Source organism: Epinephelus lanceolatus, chromosome 13 (genome assembly GCF_041903045.1).
Source record: "Epinephelus lanceolatus isolate andai-2023 chromosome 13, ASM4190304v1, whole genome shotgun sequence".
Classification (NCBI taxonomy): domain Eukaryota; kingdom Metazoa; phylum Chordata; class Actinopteri; order Perciformes; family Serranidae; genus Epinephelus; species Epinephelus lanceolatus.
Window position 1 is genome coordinate 13,251,051 of NC_135746.1, and position 18,366 is coordinate 13,269,416.

An 18,366-nucleotide genomic window follows, 5' to 3' on the forward strand; every position below is an offset into this window, starting at 1 on the left:
GCTGCAGATGTGAGCTTTTTGCTCGTCTCGTCTCGCCTTATCTTATCTGTAAAGCAGAGACTTTCTGTATCTTTTTTTAAAGAGGTGGGTTATTTACCTGACCTTAGCCTTCATAGCACTGACAGTTTTCTTTGTTACCCCTTGTTTGTAGATGTTGCCTGACGTCCTGTTAGGCCGAGATGCTTCCACACCCAGAGAGACAGGAAGTGAGACGGCCAGAGAGAGGTAACACAGCGCTGTTGGACTGAATCAAAGGAAGGACTCGCAGCATCACAGCCCGACCCTTCCTGAGGTTTACTTTCTCACCCTCCCACAACAGAAGAGCACCGCAGCCATTTCCCAAAGATGGTGTCTCCAAAGATCTCCCTAAAACACCTCCAGAGAGACTTTCCCTTCAACACACTCTCTGGGGGACAGATTGTCTTCTCTGTCTCTGACCACACTCGGTCACAGTGTTCTGTGTGCGGCCCCGACGACCCCTGATTCTGACGTGAATGTCCTGAAATCACAGAATTGACTCTATAAACGTGTGTGTGTGCGTGTGAGTGAATGAGAGACTAATAATAATGTAAACTGAGATCAGCTGTAAAGTCTTCAGCCGTGATACTTGAAGAGATTTTTTTTTGTTGCTGTAGAACACACTGTAATCAGACTGACGAAATCAGTGGCGTAACTGGAACTCACACAACAGGCTCCGAATTACGAGGTTTCATTAACGCGCTAACTGGAACCTCCTAATTCTCACGTTTCAGCGTTACAGAAGAGACGAGATGTAGGAACGATGTCAGTGCATGAAGTTGTATTAAAACTGCAGGAAAGTGTCTTGTAATATATTTTTGCTGTGTCTACAGTGTTTAAGACTAGAGGGTATTTTTGGGGGGCGAGGCCGTGGGCGTTGGAGTATCATGGAGTTTAAGTTAAATAATGACAAAATGAAAATACTGTTCTCAGCTGAGAATTAGGGTGTAAACTACTGATTATTCTTTGTTTAGTTTTATTTAATTGCTGTACAGATGAAATGTGATTCTTTGTTTCGTCCTGTCTTTGTTTAAATTGAAAAAAGAAAAACCTGCTTCAACGTTAACTGCCCTTTATTTTCATTTGTTAACCCCGTCAGTGCTGCCTCCTGTCACACCCAGCCGGTGTGTGAGGACTCCGCTGTAGCTTAGGAGGTTTACTTTTGTTTTGGCCAAGTAAAAAAAAAAGATTAAAATAATAATTTGCTGATGTTGATTCTGAAATAATCTGATTGGTTTGATCTTTCTGATGAAGGATTTAAGAAGAAATGCTGCTAATTTTGACGTTCCTTTGCCTTACCAGACACACTGTAGGAAGAATGACTCGTCTTTGTCATTGAAATGAAGTTATGCATTCCCAGCATGAGCTGTGAGGTTCTGGCCACATGCCACAACTCTCCAGTTGCATCTTGATTTATGTTAAAAGTATGACAGCTCATGATGAAGTGTGAGTCATCATACGAGAGGTATAATGACAAACTACTGGTCCTTTGTGCAGATTTTCATTAATGAAAGACAAAAGAGGGGAATTAAAGGGTACGTACAGTATTTTCCAACCCTGTTTTCTCATGTTTTTTTGTCAATGTGACTAATGGAGACAATTTTTGAAACTGGTCCAGTATTGAGCGAGAGCAAACAGGCTGCAATGAAATGTTATCCCTGAAAAACCTGAGCAAATTGGCTTGGTTTCCTTCAATAACCTGGGAAGAAGGCAATGAGCAATGCAAGAAGAAATTAACCTAAGAAGTTAGCAAGAAATTGTAAAAGGAGAAAATTTAAAACAAGAAAATTAATAAATAAAAAAAGGGAAATTACCTCAAAAGGGTTTAAAAGTTATAATTATGTAACATAATTTTGAATATATAATCATTCTAAATAATGTTTTTCCCTAGCTTTTTTTTTTTAATTAAAAACTATAATTTTTAATTCTATAAAAATTAAAAACGAAAAAAAAAAGTTAATAAAAACAAACAAGGAAATAACCTTGAAATAGAGCTTTAAAAGTATGATAATTATGTAACATAATAATTATGATTATAAATAAAGTTTTTCCCTAGCTTTTTAAAAATAATTCCCTAAATCTCTTTTTTTGCAATTTGTGTAACATTTCTTACCAAGTTGCCATGTTTTTGAAAGAAATTGTATCAATCAGCTCAGGGTTCAGGGGTTACAATACTTGTGAAAGGCGTCTGAAAGCAGCACAACAAACGTGATGTTGCTCCAGGTTTCAAAGGGTTAATGCACAGTTGTGCACTGTCAATTTACATCCTCTAAAAGTGCTGGGTTTTGCCACTGACAGGCTCAGATTGTTATTCTAAGTGTCTGACTGCATTACTGGAAAGGATCCCTACAGAGATAGACCTTTTTGTCAAAGAGTATGATCCCTTTTGGTTGAACTAGAAACAACCCTGAAACTGTTTTGCCAAACCCACCAGACTCCATTTAATTAAACAGTAATTTTATCACAGTAAAACACACTTCATTCAAAGGTGAACAAAACAAAATAATACCCACAAAAACTATCTTGACTCATCTTACCACTGTTCCAACAATCACAAACTTTTTTTGGTTAAAATGAACCCCAAATTCACAAAGTTACATGTGAAATATGCTGACTCTAAGCACGCTAAAATTACTGTTTTTTTAAATGGAGTTTGGTGGGTTTGCTGATAAAGATTTCAGGGCTGTTTCTGGTTAAACAAAAAGGTCTATCTCTGTAGGGATCCTTTCCATATTGTTGTCATAAGCTTAAAATAACAATCTGGGGCTGTCAGTGACAAAAACAAGCATTTTTAGAGGATGTAAATTGACGGTGCACAATTGCCCCGAAGCGTCACCGCTATCTCTCTCAATACTGGACCAGTTTCAAAAATTATTCTTCCATAAGTCGCTTAGACACAAAAACATGGAAATATGAGGCCCTGATTGAAAAATACTGAAGTCACCCTTTAAGGTAAATAACTGGAACCCAACCGTTGCCCTCCTGTTATATTCACTTTCATCTTTTAGCTGCTCTTTTAGCATTTGATTCTCAAACCTTTGCACTTCCTCTTTGTTCACATCCTGCAGTATCACCAAAATGGAAGGAGACGTACCCATGTCTTTGTTATGTAGTGCTGGTTTCTGCCAGCAGTACATAACATGCTGTAACTTATCTTGAAGATAAACTGCTTGTAAATGACATTATACATACATATCCTATAAATAATGTTTAAAAGTCGATGTATTTTACTAAGACTGACCACGAGACTAACGACTAACGAGCCCTGTACTTCACAGGAGGGTCTGTGGGGTGACATCTCTGAACCACTGTAAAACTGAAATCACTGTACGACTGTTGCAGCTGTACCGTTTGGCAAGTAAATAAAACTTTTTGAATTGATTACTTATTTACTGATGTGGTAATGTAATGATTGTGTCCTTTTTTATCAAAAGTACAGAATAATGGTGGAGAAATTAAAGAATTAATGCACACTAAAAAAAATGTAATACGTTTATTTTAGCATAAACCAAAACCATGACCAACAAACAGCCGAATATACAAAAAAAAATGTAAAATTCCAACTGTATATTAAAGTGTTGTTCAAACACTTTTTACATTGAGAGAAAATGGACAGTTTTACCAAAAGAATTAAAGAAAATATTTACATTTAATGAGAATAGTGGTAGAAATCAGCATCATGTAAGTCCAGAGAGAAAATTTGTTTATGTACATGTTTAGTAATTTTTTCAAGTGTGTGTGACTCCGTTCAACTAAATCCATGAGAGCTGGATGGAGCAGTGAGTGACAACAACCCCGCCCACATTTCAGAGTCCTGTTTGTGGTGGAAACGCTAGGGTCCAAAGGTACCATACCGAAAGTGTTTGGTGGAAACGGGGCTTCAGTAAATCAGAAGTGCTTTTACACGTTAACAATCTGTAGTATTTCACAAGAATTGATGGTGAGTTCAAACCGTGCACACGATGCCACAATTTTGGCCTGTGGTGTGCTAACATCCAGTAATGTCCACTCCAGTAACAAACCCAGCGGCAGGGAAAAGTCATTCAGCATGACTTTGCGTCACTGGATCTCAGAGAATCAAACCAGTTTCACCAGTAGAAGGTTTTGGTGAGGAAGCCGGCGGCAGCGTTGAGCCAGCTCCCGCTGGAATCCTCCTTAGCTGTGGTGCGGGAAATTGCTCGGTTGACCTCCCTCTCTGGGCTCTCCTCTTCCTCTGGGAGGTAGTCGGGTAGAGCAGAGTTCTGCTGCACTTCCACTCCAGACGGGTTCAGAGGGATTAAAACCTGAGTGAAGTGGTTTGAGGGGAGAGAAGCTGAGAGTTAAGTGTGAAGACACACCTGTGATTCTTGTTTCTTGAGGGACTGAACAGTACACGACCAAGTCTTCTTTGTCAAAACGTGCTCTCAGACCACCACTCACCTCTTCTCCTGTCTCATTCTTCACCACCTGCTGGGCTGACAACACCTTAGTGGCAGCGATGGCTGATGCCAGACTCTGCAAATCAAAGAAACACAAGGGAAGGAGGTGACACCAGAGGTCAGATGTAGGGTTTTCTCACTCCACATTACTGCACCAGGTGTAGATCAGTAGCTGCAGGGATATAACCTAATACTTTAACAGGCTTCTTCCTCAACACATGGTGACAGTATAAGTTTGTCTTTGTGTGTTACCTCAGTGGACAGGTCTGAACGGATGCGGACGGTGCATCTCTTGGAAGCCATCTGGAAGGTGAAGCTGATGACTCCTCTGACCTTCAGAAGAGCCTCCTCACACAGGCCTCGCTGGTCCTTGAGAAGAGAGGGAGACTGTGTTAGTTACCATGCTGGCAATGATAATAATCAACCCTGTCATGCATATAAGTGTGTGTGATCCGACTCACAGTGCTGTCCAGGCCCTGGATGTGCAGAGTGACAGACTTGGCCTTCTTGTTGGAGGAGTTGATAAAGAACTGGGATTTCTTCCTCCTCTGCCTCTCAGGTGAGCGTGGCACAGGATTAGCAGGCGCACTCAGAATGTCAAACACCTCCCGGGCCAAAGCTGTGATGTCAACAGACAAGCCGTCCCTGTGTGAAGAAATATTATACTTAATGTAACCTGGTTCCACTTCTATCACTGCCCACTTCTCTGGGCGTAGATCTAGTGCACAAGTGAGAACAAGAAAATACTCTACAGGCAGTTAAAAATACATAAAAATCTCCTCACCTCTCAATTAGATTCTCCAAGCTGACCATCATACCCAGTTCATTCTTCATGGTGGGGATGTTGGGGGACAACTCAGCCAAGTAGCGCAGGGTCTGAGGGCAAAGGAAGACATCAGAGGGATTAAATATGCACAGCATTTATAAAAACAGGAACCTGCAGCTACCCAGCATGTTGAAATGTACCTGACACTTTTTCAATATCATGATCATTTGTCAATGTCATGTGCAATACTACTTTTCATTGTTATATCATTCTCAATATAATAATAATAATAATGTTGATTATCAGGCACAATCAGCTTCCTTTAATGTGTATTGAGCAGGAGGACAGTACAACCATGAACAGTCTCTATCACCCACCTGAAGAGTCGCAAGTAGCACCTCTGGGTTCTGGTGGTCCAGGAAGAGGACCAACCCGGGGAGACAGCCCTGATCCTGGACTATCACCGCTCGATTCTGCGGCTCAGAGGCCAGGTCCCGCAGCTGGCTCACCACCGACAGTGCATCCATCATCTTTGATAACTTTACTAGACCTGAAAGTGAGAGTGGTGACGTTATTTATAGGTGTTTGTGGCCTGTTTTAAGATGAACGTTAAAGTAATGGTGGACAAAATCGCTGCTGCGGTGAACGTTAAACTTAATTAGTTAAGTTCTGATAAGCAATCGTTACTTAGAAGTTAACTAGATGATTTTAGGCTAGGAAACTCGAGGTAGTAAAGCTGACGTTAGTTTATAAACGCTTAATAAAAGTTCTCCTGTCAAGCAGCAGCGCTAACGTTAAGGCTAGCTAAAGATGCTAACGTTAGCTGCTTTTAAAACGTGAAGAAGTCGACCAACGTAAGCAAACGCCATTTTAATTTGTTTCGTTGCGCCGTTTACATACGAATTAAAATGATATCTACACATATCGATAATATAAACTTCCTGAAAGTGCGATAAATATGATGAAATTAAGTATTTGCGGTGTTCTTACCCAACAGGGGAAGCAGCTCGTGCACAAAAATACAAATTTGGTGCACACATTTCGGGACAAGCTATTGGTCGAGCAGCCGTTGCGACGCTGCATGGTCGAGCCCTCCTATTGGCTCCTCGTACTACTTCTGTTTTTGCAGCCAATCACAGGAGCCGTTGCTGCTGCGGCTTTATTTGACTTCACAGATCTTCTGCCTTGAGACTCGTGAGCTCAGAGGGAAGCTGCAAGTTCTTTGTGTTTATCTGCAGTTATAGTTTATAATATTTGTTTTTAAGGAGATATCGGACAAATGTAGCTACTCACGCATGCTTTGACGAGGAAAGTCCACGGTGAGTACGCACTTAAGTTACTGTTTATCCCGTGTGTTTCCTGGTTTACTTTCGATGAGCCATGCAGCTTTACAGAAGGACATACTGCGGTACCTGTGCGGGCTAGTGTTACCTGCACCGTCCTGAACAGAAGGTTACTGTTGTAGGGTTGTTAGAAAATCACCTCATGATCCACCGAGAGCGACCTCACAGCCGAGTCAGCATCTAACGGTACAGAGGCACCTGTCTCCCTGAGCATCAGTTTGTGATGTTAGGTGGCACTTGGACAGTTGCATCACTACTGGACTACAGTCAGGGGAGCACAGAATTGAAGTTTGAAATAGGACATCCAAATAGGTTTTATAACTTCAGTTTGGCACCTCCAGCTCTGAAAATGCCCCAGTAAAACCACAGTGGGTGTTTTCTGTGCTTGCAAGTGTCTAATTTCTTAGTTAACAGGGTGTAGGGCAGGTTATAAGATTTGTCTCTAAACTAAAATCATCACCAGCTTGAATATTTAGACCTGTTTAAGTTAATACATTCAGCTGTTGATTAAAAAAAATGTACATTTTTGGTTGGATTGCCTATAAAGTTACTGACATTTAAAGGAGCAGTGTGTAGGATAAACGGGGATTTAGTGACATCTAGTGGTGAGGATTGCACATTGCGATCAGCTCAATATTTCCTGGTTAAGCAGGATTTATACTTGTGCATCAGCTCTATGCGGAGCCTACACTGTCACCGTTGTGAGCATTTATACTTGTGCGGTGGTGTGTCTGTGTCACTCTGCAGTTACACCTCCAAAACACTAGTTGGCGGTGGAGGTTTCTGTGAAGTGCTGTAAAGTTTAGTTGATTCAAAACACACATTAAACACGGCTAAATAACGATAATTTCAAACACAAGTACACAAATCAGCTTCACTATAAGTCGCAGCATTCACAGACAACTGACTTGTCTTTATCTGGACACATTTTCCCCACAAATACAACATGCTAATGATTTAGCACAAGCCTATGGCATTTTACATTGTATAATTTAGCCTAGCGGCTAGCGAACATCTCTACTCATATGAAGCCAGGGACAACAGCAACGTTTAATAGAGGTGTAACGTTGCAAAATTCAGCTCCATTACAGCTCACAAGGTTCACTGACAAAACAACTGAGGGAAATGGTTTCAGCTTACAGAAATAGACACGAGGTCTACATCGCTGCAACGTGTAGGTCCACGTCAGGCTATGGCGTAGGGTACAGTGTAGGCTCTGTAAGCTCAATTCTTTGAATGAGAAGGCTCACGCACAGCTTCAATTTCTGTGTACATCTTTTTGATGTGTAGGAGAAAATGTCCATGGGGGGGCAATTCTTTGACACACAGGAAGTCAGACTAAAGCTCTGGAGTGATGCGGTCAGCTTTCTTAGTCTCAGTTAGGACTCCAGCAGCAGCGCTCTGAGTCAGCTGCAGCTGTCTCGTCCACATTTCAGGGAGACCTGTAAAATCTCCACTGCTGTAGTCAAGCTTACTGTAGGTAAAAGCGAGTTGCTCTGTCCTGCTGAGTCAAATATGTTCTTAAATTCTTGCAGTGGTTTAAAGTTTCTGTAATTGTCCTAATGTGGATGATGTCAGACTGTCTGATTGACTTTCAATTCTTGTGTGTTATAGCTGAAGTGTTGTGTGTTTTGTTTCATTTCAGGTGTGAAGTATGTGACTTAGTGGCATCCATTGTGTGTTGGCTTCTCACCAAGTCTGTCAGCAGAAATTGGAGCTCTGCAGTCATCAGCCGGTGCATGAAAAAGTCCTTCCAATGTCTTTAATAGAGGATATTCTAGATGTGCTGCGCGTCGTCCTGGAGTACTTTGGGGTGCCTCCGGACATGGTGAGCACACAGACACACTTCTGTTTTGTGATCCAGGGATTTCAAGGGGCTTACTAGTTGTGTTTATGGGTGCCAAGAAAAATCACCAGTAGTGTTACTTCCTCCCTGAAAGTTAACTGACTGAGTGAGTTTGTAAGGATGGACATTTTCTTGTCTTGCCTGCAGCTGGTTCCAGTGTGGGACAGTCAGCTGTGCGGTCAGTATCGCAGCATTGTGCGGATGATTGGGACCAACCTCCCACTGACACCTTCACCACGCATCCACTTTCAGGTACTGTGCTGCTTGTCTTATCTGAAATTATATGTCAGTCTTTTCCTGGTCAAATTCATTGCAGCTAAGCTTGTCCAAAATGCAGCAGCAAGAGTTTTAACGCGGTCAAAAAAAGGAGCACATTACTCCCGTTCTTGCCTCCCTACACTGGCTGCCTGTGAGCTACAGAATATATTTTAAGATTTAACGGGCCCCTCTTACATCATAGAGCTCCTCTCACCATATCACACTGTGAGAGAGCTGAGATCGTCTGACCAAAGACTTCTGTTTGTCCCGAGATCCAGGACTAATGCAGAATTTGTGTTGAATCAATGCCTTAGCTACAGCGTAGGCTCTGCGTTGACGTCATACCCTCTTTCTTCTGCAGGATCATGTTCACATTTTGATCGAATTTAAGCCACCTAACTTCTGTGATCTGCTTTTATTTTTGTCATGTTTCCCAGTGTTTAATCCCTCCTTGTCCATGTTTGGTCCTCAGATCCCCCTTCTCACCCATCGGCCCCAGGGTTATGTGGACTTCACCGCGGAGACGCCGTCCATCCCCTCGTTTGCTGACGTCATGTGGGTGTTCGAGGATGAAGGGGAGAGCTTTGCTAAGACTAGGTAAGGACACAAATGGACATAACAGACACAGCAATGTTTTTTTATAGTTCAAGTTTACACAGAACAAAACCATATAAACTGTTCATCAGATAAAATATTTTGTCCTCATATCAACAAACAGTGCATAATCCACTTCATATAAGTCAAAGATTACATGTGTGAGTTAGGGATGTCAACAGCTGACCACCATTGGTTGACCACAGAGAATATTTGTGACCAGTTACGCATGTTGGTTTTTAAGTTAATTTTGCTGCTCATAGATTACTGCACTGTGCATCTCCTGGGTCTGGTGGGAGCAACGTTAACTATGTTATCACTGTTAGCTGTGTTAGCACTGTTACCAGTGTCATCAAGGCTAGTGGTGCTAACATTGCCTACAGCGCTGAAGAGGTTTTGCAACTCAAAATGAAGCTACTTTAACCTCATTTAAGCATTTTAACACTGTTAGCTCTGTTAGCAGGGTCATCAAGGCAAAAGGTGCTAACTTTGTCAACAGTGCTAAAGGGGGTTTGTGACTCAAAATGAAGCTACTTTAACCTCCTTTAAGCATCGTTAACTATTTTAACTCTGTTAGCTCTCAGGGTTCAACACTAAGGGTTTTTTTTCACTTGCCCGGTCGGGCAAGTTGGTCAGAGATCTACTTGCCCGAAGTCTGTTTTTACTTGCCCTATAAAAATTGTTTAATTTAAGCGGCTATCAAATAACAAAGACTGCAGTTATTTTTATGTTATGTAATCTTTATTTACACTGTATTTATTAATTAAAACAACATATGTCATGTATTGTAGCTTAATTCCTACACAAAAATGACTGTCAAGGCTTAAAGTGAAAAATTTGTCAATCGTTCTGCGTCTATAATTTTGCGCTCTACTTGAGCCATGCCCACCTCTATTTATTTTTCACCCCTCTCTCCAGTTCTGCTGTATTAACACCGGGTTTAATATATTTTGTTTCCATCTTTCTGCCCTGCTCTACTCTACTTCAACGCTACTTAGCTCTCTCTCTACTCTACCAGTAGACTACAACATCACCTGTTGCACAGAACACACACAGCAGTGTTTCTCTTAGGATGGAGTTGTAGCAGCGGAGGTGACGCACACGCATGAAAAATATTTTCACATGCGTGAAACTTTTTTGTATGCTTGCAAAGCACAGCCTGCTGGGATGTTTCTATGTATCTACTGGCACCAGAAGGGCTCTTTAGGACTAAGTACATACAGTACATGTGTGCACAGTAATGAGCAGGTGAAATGTCTGTCTAGCTTACATATGAGGTGTCTCAAGATTTAGGAACATACAATTTTATTGAATATAATAAAGTAAAAAGTCACATGACATGCTGCTGTTCTGTGCTATGACCTATTTAAGTGTTGGAAGTTGTTATTTACGTGACAACGCCTGAACGCAACACAAGCTTAGCACGAGTGCCGTGCTACACGCACAGACAAACACACTGCTCTGTGCGTAACAGCAGTCTGTTGGTTATTTACACAGTGTCCATTTCAATAACTTTGTCAGCTGACAAACTGCACCGGGCTCGGGGTCAGGTTTGGTCAGGAAAATGCGGCCCAAGCTGCTCTAGCGTGCTCACCTGTGTGTGGCGGAACTCCGCCGTGCGTGATACAGAGAGCAGAGGAGAATTGTTAACGTGTGACCATGTAGAGACAGAAATGACATGATGGCATAACACCATAAATAGTATATTGTTATGTTATTATATGAAGCGTCCGTCGCGCAAAATAATATCAATGGGGGCTGTGGGTAGGACATTGTTACACAGCTGTGCCTGTGACTTCAGGCAGAGAGACCGCTGCAGAAGAGCACGTTTTAAAATACATTTATTTTATCAATTAGTTAATAACTTTTACTATTTTTAGCAACTTGCCCGATCGGGCAAGTGAGTTGTTAGTTTACATGCCCGACCGTGAGTTTTACTTGCCCCGGGCAATCGGGGAATCCTTATTGTTGAGCCCTGGCTCTGTTAGCACCGTTAGCAGTGTCATCATGGCTAGTGGTGCTAACATAGTCAACAGTGCTAAACGTGTTTTGCGACTCAAAATGAAGCTACTTGCTCTCCAGGGCTAGCTGGGGGGAGAACGTAGGCTGTTCACTTAATGTCCCACCACCAGGACAGCAATAATCAGTGAATTACTGAGCTAGCTTCCACCCAACCAGGATGGTGCACATTGCAGAGTGGCCAAGGAAGTAGTGAAGGGTGGTCACTGGAAACACAACTAGCCAGCTGGTTGTCAGCTAAGCTATCAGAAAATAAATTAAAAGGCAAAACATGTACATTACAAAACATTAAAATTCCGCTACCTCTAAATTGATAGAAAAAATGTGGAGCTAAAGCTCAGTGTGTTAAAGGAAAGGCCTCTTGTATGTAATTCATTTAGCTTTTTCCCCCCTTAAAAATTAACCAGTTAGTTGCTGGTATATGAGTGTCAGCCGATCAAAATTAACCATAACTGACAACCCTATTATGAGTCCTAGCAACAGTACATAAGAACATATTGTAACACATATTGTGTTTGTACTTTTCTCAAGCAAAAGGGGCTTGTTTTCTGTAGGCAGGTGTAAAAAGTAGTTCATGCTGCCAGGTAAATATATCTGTTGTCTTCCTGGCACAGTGTAAACTGGTAACCTATGTGTAGGCAGTCTGTCTGTGCCGGAGAACACTGACCCCTGTAAATGAAAGCACTGAACTGGATTACAGAGAATAACTGCAATTTATTACTGTACACTAAATAATTGGATCATGAAGTAAAAAGGGTGAAACATTCTGAATGTTTGAATAACCTGAATAACATTCAGAATGTTTCACCCTTTTTACTTCATGATCCAGTTATTTAGTGTACAAAAAAAAGGTGAAACATTCTGTTAAGTGTTAACTGCCTTAAGCCCTGATCACAGAGAAAGAGTTTTGCAGGTTGCACCTTTTTATTGTTGCCAGGCAACTATGGACTTACTACTTTATTCTAACCTTCCTGTGTCATCAATCTATCATTTATTTATTTTAGTTTTTTCACAGTAATCAGTATCTAGTTCCTAAAATGTTGAGGCAGAGGGTGCTTGCTGTAGCTCTGGTTGAGGGTGAGAGGCTGTCAGCAAATAGTTTGTTGGGCACAGGGAAACAGAGATCTGTGTGGCTACATGAGACCCTAAAAAAGAGGGTGGATCATGGGGAGTACCACCAGTTGGTCCAGGAGCTTCTCCTCCATGATGGACGTTCTCCAGTTTGACAACCTGCTGCCTATCGTCAGGCCGTATAGCTCTGGGTAACCAGCAACCGCTACCACGAGTTTCTCCTCCATAGTTTACCAACTGTAAACTTGTTGTCCACCCGGTTAGGCCTGTCTCTCAAATCATCTGATTGGACGATGGGAAGAACGATGACAAAAAAAGAGATGACATGGGGCATTTTTTTGCTTTGACTTGGAGTTTTTTTCAACTGGAGGAGTTCAGAGCGCTCTGGCAAAAATGCCAGGCGCCTAGAGCGCAGAAACGCGAAGCACGTCGCAACACAAAAACTTCATTTTCATTAAAAACAACAGCTGCTACAACACTTTCAGTGTGATCAGGGCCTTAATCACTACCACTTCAGGATTCATCTTGGAAGTGCATATCTGCATGGATTTGTGTTTTACAGCTTTGAAAACACACACGTATGGATGGTTTGGTTAGGGCGGGGCAATATTAAATATTCAAACTTAATCAGTTTTTTTAAAAATGTTTTCAAAAATGTGTCTTACTTTTTATTCTGCGGTGTAAGTATAAGTTTAAAACTGATGTATGATCTCCACAGGAACCATTTACCTCCAAAGAAGCAAAGTACTGTAAACCAGAATGTGGTGAGATACCCAGGACCGGCCCAGCCGAGTAAAGCCCAGAGAGGAGGCATACCTGTGAGGCAGACAGCTGATCCAGAGGCTCTGAGGAAGATCACAGCGCTGGAGTGCGAGCTGCTCAAACTACGAGCTCAGATAGCCATGATCGTTACTGCAGCTCCAGGCTCAGGTACCTCAAGTGCTCCGTGAAGTTCTTCTTCTCACAGATATGTTCAGCGCTGTGATTTATGATTAACCTTTGGTGCTCTTTCAACGTGTTGTCAGGTCTGACCGAGCCCCAGAATACCATAGGCACGCCTTTGATGTCTCCTCCCCCTCTGCCAGCTCTCACCTCCACGCCTCGCTGTGCTGCTCCTCCCCCACCGCCGCCTCCACCTCCTCCTCCTCTTCCTTCCTGCTCAGCCGCCTCCTCTGACTCTGTATTAGAGCTGATCCGCCAGCGCAGGAGGAACGAGAAAGACCTTGACAAGCCGCAGGACTCCAAAGTTAAAGGGATGCCGTCCATGCTGGATGTTCTCAAGGACTTAAATCAAGTTAAACTGCGATCAGTGGAGAGGTAGGCACGAGGATTGAATTTTTGTACCAATGTTAATATCCTTACATGTGATAGTTTACATCTTAATGCTGTAGAATCCTCTCCTCATTCTCATTTGGGTTAGGGTTAGTGATAACTTATTCAACAAACAAGGCATCCTCCTTTTTTTGTCTTCGTAGATCACCTGGGGGGACACCGGTCAGAAAGAGACGCAGTAAGGGAGGTACAGCATTGCTCAGTGACCCAGCGGCTTTAATCGCAGAAGCGTTGAAGAGAAAGTTCGCTCAGCATCGCCACAACAATTCCTCTGATAAGGAGAACTCGCTTGAGCTCTCGCCGTTTGGCAGTCCAGAAACACCCAAGGTTTGTTTCTCATAAGCCGTTTTCACATATGAACTCCGGACAACGTCTGGAGAATCAACACATTAACTCTAACACTTGATCTAACGTTACGAAATTTTGTTATATCTTGATGTTGTGGTTGTATTGTTGTTGCTGTTGTTATTGCTGAAGCTGATGTGTCTAACTAACTCTGCTGCAGCTAAGTAGCTGTTAGATAAATAAAAACAGACACCCCAGCTCTCACAAACCTCTGATCTTCTAATCTGATGCTTCTGTTCCAGGTCCCTCTCCACATGAGACGCAGTCAGGGTCGCCTCCACCTCTGATCCTGTCGATCTGACCCCAAAATGTCAAACTCAGACGCCCCATCAGCCAATAACAGCTCCCACAGATGTGCCTCACAGACAGATTACTACTGCAGCTACTGATGTACATTTCATTTTTTATTTTTGTTTGTCTGTTATTCTTTTGTTCTTGTAGGAGTGTTTGTCTCACAATGAACAATGTTTCTTTGTTGGGAGGCTTGAATGTACGTTTGTTACTCAGTTCACTGTGAACAAGGGTTTGGGTACGGTTGTTTTGTACAGTTTCCAGTGTTATTCATACAGTAATGATACCTTGAGGTGAAATAATGTGTTTAAGTAGTGTAGCTACCTGCTTTAACGTCTCTAACGTCACTTTGTGAGGCCTTATAATTCTTACCTCAACCAAGTGAAACGAGTAACAGCGGGTACTGAGATTCACACAGCTCTGTCCTATGCAACTGCTGTTTCAGCTTCTTTTATTGTATTAAAGTGTTAAAGTGCACTGATCAATATTTTGTTGTTGTTGTTCCTTCTCTGTAATGTTTCAGCGTGTTTGTCCAAATCCACTTTTTGTCTGTATTTGTAACTGTCACAGCAGTGAGACACTGAATTGATTTTTGCACCAACACATCCAGAGTCGTGCACGAGATGTCATTTCACATTGATGCTTTGTTCGAGTAGCTACAGCAGATCACATTAATAAATTGTACTTCAGCAATTCAGCACTGCTACAGTTGCATGGGTGTCATATTCATCAAATTAGGAGTTGACAGCTGTGCTCTGTCACCTAAGAAACGAGTGGAAAATTGGATCTAATGCACTATTAGCCATCAGCCAAAAACGATTTCAAGATGAGGGAACCAGAGGTGCTAAAATGCTAACTGGATTGTGGGCTTTAGGACTCATTCATGCACCACTCTATCCTTTAATTCAACATTTTGTTTGATAATTACGGAAGCGTATTGAATTCACTTGACAAATTAAAAAAATCTGTTTTATTGAGTAAATTTTTTATTTTTCTGTTTTTCGTGGTATTTTTTGTTTTGTTTTTCGGGGTAATTTTTTCTGGTTTTCTGAGTATTTTTTTTCTGAGTTAGAGCAATAGAACAACAGACGCTTTCATTCCTTTCTTGAGAGCTCGATATAATGGAAGCAAACATGACCCGCTTGTTTAGTTTAATCCAGTTTTACTTGGTTTTGGGTTATGTGTCCAACTGATTCTGGAGAAACACTGCAATGTCCAGCAGATCTGAATGGGCTTTTCATCTGAACAACCGCAAAGTCTTAAGGTGCCTGCGTAAAGTCGACAAACTAATGATAACACCAGCTATATGACTTAAAGACGAGTATCTCGCAGTGTCTCAAACCCAAAACAAAGTAAAACTGGATTAAACTAAACAAGCGGGTCATGTTTGCTTCCATTATATCGAGCTCTCAAGAATGGAATGTAAGTGTCTGTTCTATTGTTCTCTTAACTCAGAAAAAATACTCAGAAAAACAGAAAAAATTCCCCCCCCCCCCAAAAAAAATTACCACGAGTAACAGAAAAAAATTACCACGAAAACAGAAAAAAAATTACCACAAAAAAACAGAAAAATTACTCAGAAAAACAGATTTTTTTAATTTGTCAAGTGAATGCAATACACTTCCGTGGATAATAAACATTTAGTGCTTTTTTTTAAATGACACATTTATAGCACTCGCCACTAGGTGGCAGAGTAACTTATCTGTGGCACATCATTGCAAGCCTATATTGTAGAGGAAGACGAGTGTGAGCACATGGTCTGTCATGGAGGTAGATGTGATCAGCTTGTTCATGCTGTGTGTTCCAATACCCATACTAGCATACTATTTAGTACACCAGAAAAACATTTAGTACGTCTCGGTACGTAGTATGTCAAATGCAGTTTGCCAAAAATTTAGTATGCAAGCCAGCATGCTTTTCTGGCTATTCTGACCCACAATCCTCTGCGCACTGGACGATACGTCATCGCATTGACTGAGCCGCAGACAGATGACAGCTCACTGACAGCTGATTGACATCTGCCAGAAGTCGCAATCACAGAATGACAGCGCATACAAGTAAGTGATGACTTGTTGAATAGTAATGTAATATCCAAATTTGCCTTTATATAACCGCAGGTGAACTTCAGTAAGGAAGCCAACAGTCAGTGTGGGTCCAGAACAGGCTTTATTAAATCAGCGATATCATGAAAGCAATTAAAAGTTGGAGCATCTTGCTGCAGGGGGTGTGCCACACCAATCTGTAGGCGGGTGCACTTGTAGTACACTATCTGTGGATATTACCAGAACTACACACAAAATAAAACACTTTTCCAACAGAGAAACACCCAACCTTCTACCAGTGACACACCAAACCTTAAGTTATATCACCACACCAAGGTGAACTGGAGCCCAACACTAACTGGAGCACTAAAACATAGAACCACACATTAATAAAACCAATTTACTAAAATACGGATGAAACAATTTACAATGACTAGCATAAAATAGGATGTAAAATAAACAGCAGTCAGCACTTTGCCTGTGAATTGAAGACAACACAAGTTAATCTTTGTCCAACCACAGGCAGACATTGTTTAATATTAAAAGACACTCGTCAATCAATCAATCAATCAATCAATTTTATTTATAAAGCCCAATATCACAAATCACAATTTGCCTCACAGGGCTTTACAGCATACGACATCCCTCTGTCCTTTGGACCCTCGCAGCGGATAAGGAAAAACTCCCCAGAAAAAACCCTTTAACGGGGAAAAAAAACGGTAGAAACCTCAGGAAGAGCAACTGAGGAGGGATCCCTCTTCCAGGACGGACAGACATGCAATAGATGTCGTACAGAACAGATCAGCATAATAAATTAACAGTAATCCATATGACACAATGAGACAGAAAGAGAGACAGAGAGAGATGCAGGTAATGACAGTAGCTTACAACAACATTATTGAAAGTAATAATATTATAGTTATAGTTCTGGCTACTGTGGTACAATACAGTACAGGCCAAAAGTTTGGACACACCTTCTCATTCAATGCATTTTCTTTATTTTCATGACTATTTACATTGTAGATTCTCACTGAAGGCATCAAAACTATGAATGAACACATGTGGAGTTATGTACTTAACAAAAAAAGGTGAAATAACTGAAAACATGTTTTATATTCTAGTTTCTTCAAAATAGCCACCCTTTGCTCTGATTACTGCTTTGCACACTCTTGGCATTCTCTCCATGAGCTTCAAGAGGTAGTCACCTGAAATGGTTTCCACTTCACAGGTGTGCCTTATCAGGGTTAATTAGTGGAATTTCTTGCTTTATCAATGGGGTTGGGACCATCAGTTGTGTTGTGCAGAAGTCAGGTTAATACACAGCCGACAGCCCTATTGGACAACTGTTAAAATTCATATTATGGCAAGAACCAATCAGCTAACTAAAGAAAAATGAGTGGCCATCATTACTTTAAGAAATGAAGGTCAGTCAGTCCGGAAAATTGCAAAAACTTTAAATGTGTCCCCAAGTGGAGTCGCAAAAACCATCAAGCGCTACAACGAAACTGGCACACATGAGGACCGACCCAGGAAAGGAAGACCAAGAGTCACCTCTGCTTCTGAGGATAAGTTCATCCGAGTCACCAGCCTCAGAAATCGCAAGTTAACAGCAGCTCAGATCAGAGACCAGATGAATGCCACACAGAGTTCTAGCAGCAGACCCATCTCTAGAACAACTGTTAAGAGGAGACTGCGCGAATCAGGCCTTCATGGTCAAATAGCTGCTAGGAAACCACTGCTAAGGAGAGGCAACAAGCAGAAGAGATTTGTTTGGGCCAAGAAACACAAGGAATGGACATTAGACCAGTGGAAATCTGTGCTTTGGTCTGATGAGTCCAAATTTGAGATCTTTGGTTCCAACCACCGTGTCTTTGTGAGACGCAGAAAAGGTGAACGGATGGATTCCACATGCCTGGTTCCCACTGTGAAGCATGGAGGAGGAGGTGTGATGGTGTGGGGGTGTTTTGCTGGTGACACTGTTGGGGATTTATTCAAAATTGAAGGCACACTGAACCAGCATGGC

General features: G+C 41.7%; 3 protein-coding genes across 11 annotated transcripts in view; 2 read left to right on the plus strand and 1 right to left on the minus strand.

The window, feature by feature from the left end:
* The window catches only part of map7b (microtubule-associated protein 7b), a 46,793-nt gene extending 43,394 nt beyond the window's left edge, over positions 1 to 3,399 (plus strand). For all 9 annotated transcript variants that reach the window (XM_033649454.2, XM_078173758.1, XM_078173759.1 and 6 more), the window contains one exon: positions 152 to 3,399. In XM_033649454.2, coding sequence (XP_033505345.2) covers positions 152 to 162 — 11 coding nt within the window. In that variant the 3' untranslated portion in view covers positions 163 to 3,399. The remainder of the gene's footprint in view (positions 1 to 151) is intronic.
* A 97-nt stretch (positions 3,400 to 3,496) lies between these two features.
* Positions 3,497 to 6,247, minus strand: armc1l (armadillo repeat containing 1, like). Its single transcript, XM_033648219.2, has 7 exons — positions 6,193 to 6,247; positions 5,580 to 5,752; positions 5,221 to 5,312; positions 4,898 to 5,081; positions 4,689 to 4,805; positions 4,438 to 4,512; positions 3,497 to 4,301 (listed from the first exon to the last, which is right to left on the minus strand). The coding sequence occupies exons 2-7, from the start codon at positions 5,730 to 5,732 to the stop codon at positions 4,107 to 4,109; spliced, it is 816 nt and encodes a 271-aa protein (XP_033504110.1). The 5' UTR covers positions 5,733 to 5,752; positions 6,193 to 6,247; the 3' UTR covers positions 3,497 to 4,106.
* Positions 6,248 to 6,365: 118 nt separating this feature from the next.
* Positions 6,366 to 14,786, plus strand: mtfr2 (mitochondrial fission regulator 2). The gene is made up of 8 exons (XM_033648349.2): positions 6,366 to 6,521; positions 8,191 to 8,373; positions 8,539 to 8,643; positions 9,122 to 9,246; positions 13,052 to 13,263; positions 13,359 to 13,650; positions 13,809 to 13,992; positions 14,253 to 14,786. The coding sequence occupies exons 2-8, from the start codon at positions 8,302 to 8,304 to the stop codon at positions 14,295 to 14,297; spliced, it is 1,035 nt and encodes a 344-aa protein (XP_033504240.2). The 5' UTR covers positions 6,366 to 6,521; positions 8,191 to 8,301; the 3' UTR covers positions 14,298 to 14,786.
* Positions 14,787 to 18,366: the final 3,580 nt, after the last annotated feature.